Source organism: Strigops habroptila, chromosome 10 (genome assembly GCF_004027225.2).
Source record: "Strigops habroptila isolate Jane chromosome 10, bStrHab1.2.pri, whole genome shotgun sequence".
NCBI lineage: Eukaryota > Metazoa > Chordata > Aves > Psittaciformes > Psittacidae > Strigops > Strigops habroptila.
The window spans coordinates 775,124-785,746 of record NC_046359.1 but is presented as its reverse complement, the minus strand read 5'-3'; the positions used below and the strand labels follow the sequence as shown (position 1 = coordinate 785,746).

General features: G+C 40.3%; 1 protein-coding gene across 1 annotated transcript; it reads left to right on the top strand.

Moving 5' to 3' along the window:
* Positions 1-8: 8 nt before the first annotated feature.
* On the top strand, positions 9-9,709 carry ADAT2 (adenosine deaminase tRNA specific 2). Its single transcript, XM_030498950.1, has 6 exons — positions 9-120; positions 336-440; positions 6,605-6,755; positions 7,316-7,422; positions 9,105-9,177; positions 9,296-9,709. The coding sequence occupies exons 1-6, from the start codon at positions 64-66 to the stop codon at positions 9,334-9,336; spliced, it is 534 nt and encodes a 177-aa protein (XP_030354810.1). The 5' UTR covers positions 9-63; the 3' UTR covers positions 9,337-9,709.
* Positions 9,710-10,623: the final 914 nt, after the last annotated feature.

Below are 10,623 nucleotides of genomic sequence, written 5' to 3'. Positions count from 1 at the left end.
CGCCCGCGGTGCCTCGCCGCCCGGCCCCCCGGAAACACCGCCCGCGCCCCGCCGGTGCCGGCCATGGCGGCGGAGGACGAAGGGGCGGTTTTGGCCTGGATGGACCAGGCCCTCGACGTGGTCAGTGCGGGCGGAGGGCTCCCGCCGCCTCCCCGGCCGTGAGGGGTGCGGGGGGAAGTGTCGGGGGAGGCCTGAGGGCAGCGAGGAGTCCCGGGGCGGCGGGCCGGGGCCTCCATCGCGGCAGCGCCGGCGGGGCGGGAGGACGGGGGTTAGTTCGTTAGAGCCTAGTAGGGTAACACTGTCGCGTTGCTTGTGTCTGTGCGTGTGTCCCGCAGGCTAAAGAAGCGCTGGAGAAGGGGGAGGTTCCCGTCGGGTGCCTCGTGGTGTACCACGGCGAGGTCGTGGGGCGGGGCAGGAACGAGGTCAACGAGACCAAGAACGTGAGTTGGGGAAAGGGGTGTCCCCGTCACCCGCGTCGTGCCCCGGGGGCTTGCGGCTTCCCCGCCTTGCGGAGTGCGCCCCGCTCTCCCGGCCGGCACGGCGCGTTCGGGGGGTGTCATCCCGGTGCCCAGCGGGTGCCGCCGGTAACGGGGCAGAAGGCAAAGTTGGGAAGGCCGTAAAGCCCGCCTCATATTGCAGGACTTCTCCAGAACATTGTTCCTCAGATGGCTAGAAAACATCTGATTTCCAGTTTTAAACTTGTTACAGTCCATTTATATCTCTCTTCTTATATCAGCATCACCCATTATTTCACATAGCTTGGATGTATTTAAATTTTGAGCACATATTTTCCCTTTTGGCCTTTGCTTTTCCCTGTTTTCCCCAAGCTAACTTTTATCTCCTCTCAGAAGACAAGTTTTCTTTCTGTGTTCATGCTAATAATTATTGTATACATCCATTCCAGCTTTGATCCATGTTTCTTGAATTCGCTTAACCAGAACTGTATACTTTATTCCAGATGGACTTTCTCTTGTGCCTTGTTTGCTAACAATAATGCTTTTCATTCTTCCTGGACCTAAGTCCACCCATCTTTTCTGGATCTTCCTTGGTCTTTTATGCTGTTTTGTTATTCTTCGTTTGTTGTTTTGATTTATTTTATTTATTTTATTTTATTTTTATCTCATGTATATGGCCATCCACCTCTCGAGTGGCAGCCTGACCCTGTCTCTTCTGATGATGTCTTTCATCATATGAAAGGCATCACATCCTTAGCTGTTTTCTGTAGGTTTTTCTCCAGTTAATGCCAATGTCACAACTGAAAACATTTAAACAAAGTAATCTTTGAGCACCTTTGCTAGTTAGTTCCCTCTGGACAAGTATTTCCCCTCTCAGTGCAACTTATTTTCTTTGTTTGCCCACCTTACATGTTTCGTGCTATGCTGTTTTCCCCAGACTGACAATAATTTCATGTGTTGTGCTGTGCTAGATGTGTTGTAGGAGTTCAGAGAGATGAGACTGACAAATGTTTTTTCTAGGCAAGAGAAACATCAAGGAAAGTTACAAGGTTAATTTAGTGTCAGCTATCTTAGGCAAATCCACATTGTATTTTTTTAATTCTTCCTTTATAGACTAGTCCTTATAGTATTACCTCCAAAGTTTGTTATGTTGCCTGTTTCACTGTTGAGACTATCCTGGATCTAAAGATGCAGGGTTGTACGTCCTCCTGTTCTCATTATGGTGACTCCGTTTGCTCTGCCAGGTTTCAGTTATGTGATACTCTCCCTTGATGTATTAAAAGCATTGCTGTGAGACTGGCAGCCTCATGCAGGAGTTCTTTGGTATTTTTCTAATGGATATGATCTATAATCTTGGGGGTTTGCCCCTCATCCCTCTTCTGTGCCCTATGCAATTTCATGAAGTCCTAATTCTGTATCTCATATGCTGTAATTTGTGCTTTCATACTCTTATTTTGCCTTTTGAGCACACTCTCCATATAATTTTTATTGAAAAAGCAAAATATTAATACTGCTTTGGAGTAGTACTATAATTATATTTGAGCCTCATCTCAAGGTCACTGTAGTAGTTCTAACTCCTTTTTTCACATTACGTCTCAAGTTATTTTTACTCTATATGTAATTTGTTTTGCAAGGTTGATGTTTGGTTCCTTTAGTCTTTACCTTCTGACCTGCAAAATTTAGCTTTATGATATATTGGCGTGTTTCACTCCTTGAAAACTTTTCCCCCACTTTTAAAAAATGGTCATTTACCCATTTAGATCTGCAGTCCTTCCCTACAGTTCCGCTCTTGCTCGGGAGTCAACTTGCAACAAGACTTTGTGTCAGATACATTCCTTCTTCTCCTTAAGTAAGTCCCTGCATCCTCTGATCTAACTGACTGGAGTTAAGAGCAGGTAGTGTCTTTTTATGTGCTCTTTCATTCTGTTCCTAAACTGCTTATTCTGGCAAAAAGATTTAGTTGCTGCAAGCTCTCAAATTTTTCAAGTCTGTCTCTGGTCACCCTGCATACTGTGTTTCTGCCCTGCATGTCCATAGCAGAACACATTAATGTCAGAGATATTGCCGCTTACTCTGGAAGTTATTTGCAAAATTACTGATCATCACCACATTCTCATGGAAAAAAGTTGCTGTTGGAAGAAGAGAGTTTATCTACAGCTGTGTTTGGTTTACTTTATTTTTTTGAGGAGCATGGCTGTGTCATCAGCAATTCAAAATAGGCATGTCATTACTTGTATTTATTGGGCAATAGTGCAACAAATGTCTGTGTAAGACATTGGTTTTCAAAGGCTTGGCAATACATTCACAAGCTTGTGCCAGAACTGTGTTCCCCCTGGCAGCTCTCACATTCGCTTGTTCACCGTCTTGCCTTGGACCAACCTGAAAATTTTCTTCCTTAAAACACATGTGACCCTTTCTGACTAGAACCCTTTTTTTTGGGTATCTTTATTCCCATGTGTGATGCAGTCATTCGCTTCCCTCTAGAACGCTCTCTGTCTCAGGTCCTTTGTTGATACATGCAGACTTCTCCTTCTGTTATCTCATGTCGGGTCTTTGTAACACGTGTCTTTGCCCAGATCATCGTGCAAGCGATAATAAAAGTTGAAGTATTGTTTGCACTCATAAATTACAAATGAAGCCACAAGATAATACAGAACTTTGAGCTTTGGCCCCTGTTACTCTCACATGTTAATTCTGGTCTAAAAGTTAGAAGGTAGGGGGTTCAGGGCAGTGATAATACCTTTATTTGTCTCCAAAACATTTGCCACAGTTTGGGGCACTATTTTAAGTCTTTTTTAAGGATTTTTCCCCACTGACACCAGCTTCAAATGATTTTTCCTTGGAACACCATTTGCCACTCTCTAATAATTCTCTTTTCCGTTGCTACTCTTACCTGCTTTTGTTTTCTTGGCTTTAAAATGGTGTATAAGATTGGCAAAGTTAAAAAACCAGCAGGGGATTATAGCAGCTTATGAATCGAGTCAGTGACTCAAAACAAAAGTCATCTTTTTTTGTATGTTATTTTACACACAGCACGTCAATAAAAATACTATCTAGTGATAGTTCCACACAAAATAAAATCCTAAGACAGACCGAGGTCAGGTTTTCCCCCATATCCTGTCTTTAAGAGGGACCTTTAGCAGATGCTTAAAGAAGGACCTCAAGAAACAAGAGGAGAGTAAACCTTCCCCTTGTGTATCCTTTCCACTTGTGAAAGTGAATAGCTAAGAGATTTCCAGAGCCCAAGAGTGTACCTGGATCATTGTTTCTGATAGCTGTCTGTGCACATATCCTCCATGAATTTGTCTAAACCTTTTCTGAACTCATTTATGGTTTTGGCTTCCATAGCATCCTGTGGCAATGAGTTCCACAATTTAATTATGTGCTTTGTGAAAGAGGACTTCCTTTTGTTTGTTTTAAATCTGCTGCCTGATAATTTCATTGGGTGCCCACTTGTTATGAAAAATAATAAATCACAATTTACTGTTTGCTTTTCCACATCTTTCTTGATTTTTATAACCCTCTACTGTAGTCAGCTTAACCTGGAAAACTAATAACTGTATCTGGTGAGTTAAGAGGCATAGTCTAGTTAGTCTACATACAGAGGCTGTTCTGGAACTTGGATAATCCTTTCTCACCCTGTGGTGAGTTTGTCCTGGTATTCCCATGTCTCATGAAGTGAGATGACCAAACCAGTATGTATTACTTAAGATGTGGATACACTGGGATCTAGTAATACTCTGTATTAGTGTAATTTCTTTTGTGTAGCTGTCTCCTGTTACCACAGAAGCCGGTATGACTTGCAGCAGCTGCATGGCTTTTCTCAGCTTGTACTCCCAGGATCAGCAGAGGCCTAAAAGCTACTCAGTGTAATACCTAAAAGCAGTGCCATAGGTTAGAGGCATGTTTTCCTCCAGTAATGAAGGCTTATTGCTTATATGCTTTCAACCCATGCTCAGGAGTCGAAACGCCGATACGGTATTCATGTCTCTTCTGATCTGAGGGGCACAAGAATAGAATAGCCACAACTTACACGTTTGAGTTACAGTAGCTGTAGTGGTTCTGAGGCATCTTTCTCCTGGAGCATGCACTGAGGCTTCAGCTGGTGTGATGTTATTTATTCAACTAGGGAACCTTCATGGCAAGATTTCACTAGTAGGTCTGGAGGAATCATGTCTGCATATTGATTCAGATCCACATTGTTATTCTGAGTGGGTTCATTACTATATTAATTCAGATCACAAGTGCACTCGTGGAATAAATTTCTTGGTTGTGTCTGCTTAGCATGCTTTCTTTCGTGCCTCAGAGTTGGCAAGCTGTCTTCCTTTCAGATGAACCTATACTGGAGAGATGCACTCAGGGAGCATACCTAATGCACTCCAGCTCCTGCTAGGAATATACCATCCATGAGACTACACTAGAGCTAGGCAGTGTGAACACCCCTGATTTGGTGTGGAGTCCTCAGCACTGTTTCGCTTTACAGATACAGGCAACATAGATCTCTGTAGGAGTTTAAAAACATTATAAACAGTATTAAACTTACCACTAAGTCACTTACATGAGTCCTTTGCAATATATTGTAGAGCGTCTCACAGTTATCACCACAGATCTTCAAAGTGCTAAAACATTAACCCAAGTTCATGTATTGAGATGAAGTTATCTAAGGTCACATAAAGACATATATAGCAGAGATACAAGCATAATTTGGATTGATTCTTAGTCTAATGCTTGTGTCAGAAATGTCCTTTTTTTTCCAAAATAGATTAAAAACAAGGAAAATACTAACAACCTTAATTCAAATAAGCATCAGGCTTTGTAACTGGAGAGTCCTTAGCACTTTGTGATATTTTTGCTATGACATTTGATTGGTAAAACATACTGCTGCAAACATTCTATAGTGATACAGGGACACTACTGGATGTTTTTGTCTATCTGCAATTAAAGTCAACACTTCGTGCTCCCTCTCTTTCTTTCTCCTTCCAGTACCTAAAGGGGGCCTACCTCAGAGCTGGAGAGGGACTTTTTACAAGGGCATGTAGTGATAGGAGAAGGGGTAGTGGCTTTAAACTGAAAGAGGGTAGATTTACATTAGATATTAGGAAGAAATTCTTTACTATGAGGGTGGTGAGACACTGGAACAGGTTGCCCAGAGAAGTTGTGCATGCCCCATACCTGGAAGTATTGAAGGCCAGGTTGGATGGGGCTTTGAGCAACCTGGTCTGGTGGACCCGTGGCAGGTGGGTTGGAGCTAGATGATCTTTAAGGTCCCTTCCAACCCAAACCATTCTATAATTCTATGATTCTGTTCAGATTTTTGTGCCATACCTATTGCTGTGACCTCTGAGATACTTATAATTCAGTTGACTTGGATTAAAAAAAGATAAATCAATATTCTGATGTCTTTTTGCAATCAGGCATATGCTGCAATCCCTGCCTATTACTTGAGGGACCTACTCATGTATGTGTTCCCAGGCAGGATTAAACCTAGTGCAAACTGAAAATGCTGTGTCTACACAGTAGGCCAAGCAGTTTCAGAAACATACTGAAATTATTGCATATTCACAGTGTATTCATTCCCTGAAGGCACAACACTGTCACAGGGAGGAAGAGGTACCAGATAGGAGCAGTTTCTTAATATTTCCAGAGAACGTATCCCAGCCTTGTGTTCTTGTTCTTGGAAGCACAGTGGGCAAGATCAGTTGTTTTAGCAGGCTTTGTGTGTCCCTTAACCCTCCAGTAGAGCTTTCGTGTCTTGTCTCGCTATGCTGGTGTGACAGAGAGCAGACTCTTCTGCCTAGGAACAGGTAGAAATAAAAACTGGTTTGCAGTTGGTGATCTTGTGTGTGCTGCATAATGTTCTTTCTTGGGCTGAATATTTCTTTTGCAGTTTGGGCTGCATGAAATTTCTTCAGCAACTTGAACCAGCAGAGGTGTACTAAAAAGAGACTTCTCACGAAAGCATTACATTGTTTTCACTTTAGTGAAAATAATTGCATTATTAATAAATTAGATGGTGGGCCATCGTGCCTTTGACATGAAAGACTAATTTTATGACACTGCTTTTTATTTCACTTGTATCTGTACAAGCAAGAAGCTTAAAGCTGTCAATCAATGCAAACCGTAAGAAAACATTTCTTTTTATCTCCTAGGCTACTCGACATGCCGAATTGGTGGCAATTGATCAGGTCCTGGACTGGTGCAAGCAACAAAACAGAGATTATACAGAAGTGTTTGCAAACTCGGTAATGTACGTAACGGTAGAGCCTTGTATCATGTGTGCAGCTGCTCTGCGCTTGATGAGTATCCTTTCATGTTTATTCATGCTGGGAAACTGTATGTCAAAATGTCACTGTCTGGGCCTTGTGCCCACAGAGAAGGGCTTTATGCTGTCAGGCAAAGCTAACAAGGGTACCATCTTATGGCTTGAGAGTCTGCACCCATCTCCATTTACTGCATACAAATAGGGAGAGACTCAAGAATGAAAGAGGAATGGCGCAGTTACGACAAACAAGGGTTTCTCTTAGGGTTGTAAAAATCAACTCTAGAGATATCTGTTACTGCATAAAATGAGTTAATCTCAGTTCAGTGTTCAGCTTTGAATGTTTTAACAGTCAGTAAATCATGTCTTTGTATGCTTCTGCTGTGGGATTCATGCTGCTCTTTTCTGAACACATCTTCAGCAATACATCTTACATTATTCAGAAGTAGCTTCTGATTGTATGAGGAAGGAATTGTAGTGCAAACTAATTTAGTTTGAAAAGTACAAGCACATCTTAGTGAAATTTAATGACTACTTAAATGAGGCTGCTGTACTTCCTGCTTGCTTTTCACTTTAACTTAATACCTTAACTCATTCACATAAATTCCACGGGTCGTATATGGCTGTCGAAATGAGCGATTTGGAGGCTGTGGCTCAGTTTTGAGCATCTCGTCTGATGATATGGTGGACTCAGGAGAACCATTTGAAGTAAGCTGTAAAATGTTTTCCTTTGTTTTTCTGCTAGGGTATTGTGCCTAGCTTCGTCACCATGCTTTGAGAATGTTACGCATCGGTTTAAGAGGACTCAGATCAAAGTCAAGTAAACTTGACTTAACAAGAAAATAACATAAACAAAATTAAGTACTTAAAATTGAGGAAAAGCCTGATGACAGTCTTAAAATATTTGAAAGGATGCATCAAAGAGGAAAGGGAGGAATTTTACTTGTGGAAGAAGGTAAGGAATAAATATATCTAAAAGATGTGTAATACTTAAAACAGTGAGTGTATGCTGCTGGAAGAGATGGGGGAAAAATTATTTTAAACTGCAGCAACAGCAGTAACAGCAGCTGTAAGAGCATCTTCCTAAGTTACTGGTTTTTAGCTGAACCACTGAAAATTACTGTATCTTTGCTCCCAGTCTGTCCATGTATGAGGTAAAACACAGTAACTTAAACTTCCTTCATATAATTCAAATCCCCAAATAAATACAGACTGCAGAAGTAGCAGAGGAGATTTAGTTTAGATATTGGGAACTTTCTGAACAGTAAGGATACTGAAGGACTGGAACAGAGTGTCTGGGGAGAACGAGGCATCTTCGTCATTCAAGAAAGGCTGGACAAGCATATTTAGTGGAGGTATAGTGTACATAAATCTAGATGCTTTACAGCATTATACTAATACACCTATACATACATATAGAGTATTTATAGCATTACATTGATTACATTATACATTGTTGTAGATGATCCTGCCTTGTACAAGGGCACTGATTAGGGTTATTAGAGTTCTTCTCCACACTTAAGATTTCTGATTTAATGAATGTGAAAAGTAATATATTTCAGCATTCTGAATAAGCACTAAAATCTGAAGGCTCTGAAGGCTCAGAAGGAATTTCAGTCAGGAAGACAATATTGTTTGGCAGCCCAGTGTAAACATATTAAGCATCTTTCTGTCAGGGTGTTCGTGAGACTAGCATCTGAATTAATTTCTATAGTCAGTACTGGGAGAGTGTTCGTGTGCTAACATTGGCACGTGGTATTTAGGTTTTTTGGATGTTCAGAAGAAAGAAATGGGAAGATTCTTGCTAGTACAAACCCTTCCTTTGTTTCTGTAGGCAGTTGCAGTGGGATATGTAGGTGTAACTAATTGTTTTCTAGTGTGAGTGGAGATTCATTTAGTGTTTGTTAGTGACATTTAAACACTTTGTCATTAATGTTCGTGGTCTGGAAGAATATCTTGGAAGGACTAAAAAGGTGTGAGAGGTGACTGTTAGGAATAAAGAATAGGTGTGTGGACCAATGTTTTCTGATAGGAATCTTACCTACAATATCTAGGTGTATGTATGTCTTACGTTTCCAAGTGCTTGAGGAGTATATGAAGTATGTTGGAAATACCATTTTAATAAGAAAGAAATTTAAGATTGCATAAAAATTTCATGTAAGTTACTGAGAAAGTTTGTTTTGCTTAACTTTTTAATTAGGGAAATAATTTACTAAGTCTCAACATAGTATTTCTCAAAGGTATTAGGTATTCAACCTTCAAAAGAGATTTTCTGACCCCTGAATAGACAGTTCAGTTGTTTACAATTATTCTGTACTTAAGGCGTTACTGTGAAGCATGGAATGTGTTATTCTCAGATGTGCTCATGAACATCATTCTAATTTGAACAGTGCGTTTCTGGCTATCGTGCCAAAGAAGCAGTGGAAATGTTAAAAGCTTTCTACAGGCAAGAAAATCCCAATGGTAAGTTTCACATTAATGGGTCCATTCTGATCCCAACTTAATTCAAAAGAATGCTGGCACCGGTGTTACTGTAATTCACTTCTGATGTTTTTCCCCCCTTTCTGTTTCTTCTTGGCAGCACCAAAATCCAAAGTACGGAAAAAGAACAATCGTAATTAGCCCTACACCGATGGGAGACAGAAACTTACCAGAAAATGGTACCTGAAGGTTTCTTCAGTGTCCTTTTCTTTTAAAATGTACAATTAAATTATGCCTAATGTTCTGTACAGAGTTTTTACTAATAGGGTATTTACTACCTGTTCCTGCAATTCTATGTATGTGATTTCTTTTATCGTGACCTAACATGACCAAACAGATGAGTAAGTGGCTGTTTCTAGACAGAGGAAAATTTATGGTTCAAGTTCACTTGTTTACAGCCAGATGTATCTTTTCATAGCACTGGTTGGCTTTGTCACTTCCATGTACTTTGCTTGGCCATGCAGTAATTTATAATCCAGAAGAGGGCCTTACAGTTCCACTAATGAATTAAGAATACAAGTACAGTTCAGTCTTGATTGTATACCTCTTAGTGGATACTTCTCTTAAGCAACAAACTGTTAGTAGTTTTTTTTGGCTGATATTCAGACATTTGAGAAATGCCCTAACTTTTTTTAAATGTGAAAAAGAGTGGCTCAAATTCTATGAGTGTGAAAACTGAATACAATGAAACCTTTTAAATACTTAAATACTTTCAGAAGTGTTTTAAAAAGAGCATTAAAAGCATTACTTTGTTACCATCACTTCTAATAGCTTAGATTTTGTATTTTGTGTATTTATTTATTGTTTACATGGTGACGTGGGAAAGAAGCATTTTTACCATAATAGCTATTTCCAGAGTTTAGAAGTTGTATTCCTTTAACTTAAGCCCTTTAACTGATGTCTTTGACCTATTCTATCCTCCTGACCATTACTTACAGTGCTCTTTGACTCTTTTCCTTTCCATAAGCAAAAGAAGTTACGACTTTTTGTGGACTATTTGTAGATTTCATCAGCTTTGGAGTTCCCAAGGCTCATGAACCAGAAAGCTAAGCTGGAAAAGCTGTTGAGAAAAATACTATTTAATGACTGTGATGGTTTTATTGGAATGAAATGGTCAAACCTATGGTTAGGGCTTTTGGCTGGTGATACAAGATAGCTATTTATCTATACACATACATACATTCAGTTCTCAACTGGATGGTAATTTTCTTATAGCTTGAAGAAATCACTGAAGTCTGAATCAAGGGAAGATGTTGGACTTCTGGCTTGTTACTGACATCAGTGACAGTAGGAGTTGGAGCCTACATATTGTTTTGGACCAGGATCTAGATCTCTCAGCATTTGTTCTTCTGCAGGGGGGTTAAGAGCACTTTCCTTCCCCAATGCCTTCTTTCAGTGAAAATTGTTAGCATTTAGATGAGCCATGTA

Bases quoted from the DNA above. Each gene is read 5' to 3' on its own strand.
- ADAT2 (XM_030498950.1), top strand. From the start codon at position 64: ATGGCGGCGGAGGACGAAGGGGCGGTTTTGGCCTGGATGGACCAGGCC. The intron at 441-6,604 runs GTGAGTTGGGGA...TTTATCTCCTAG, and splicing joins AGGTCAACGAGACCAAGAAC to GCTACTCGACATGCCGAATT. The intron at 9,178-9,295 runs GTAAGTTTCACA...TCTTCTTGGCAG, and splicing joins CAGGCAAGAAAATCCCAATG to CACCAAAATCCAAAGTACGG.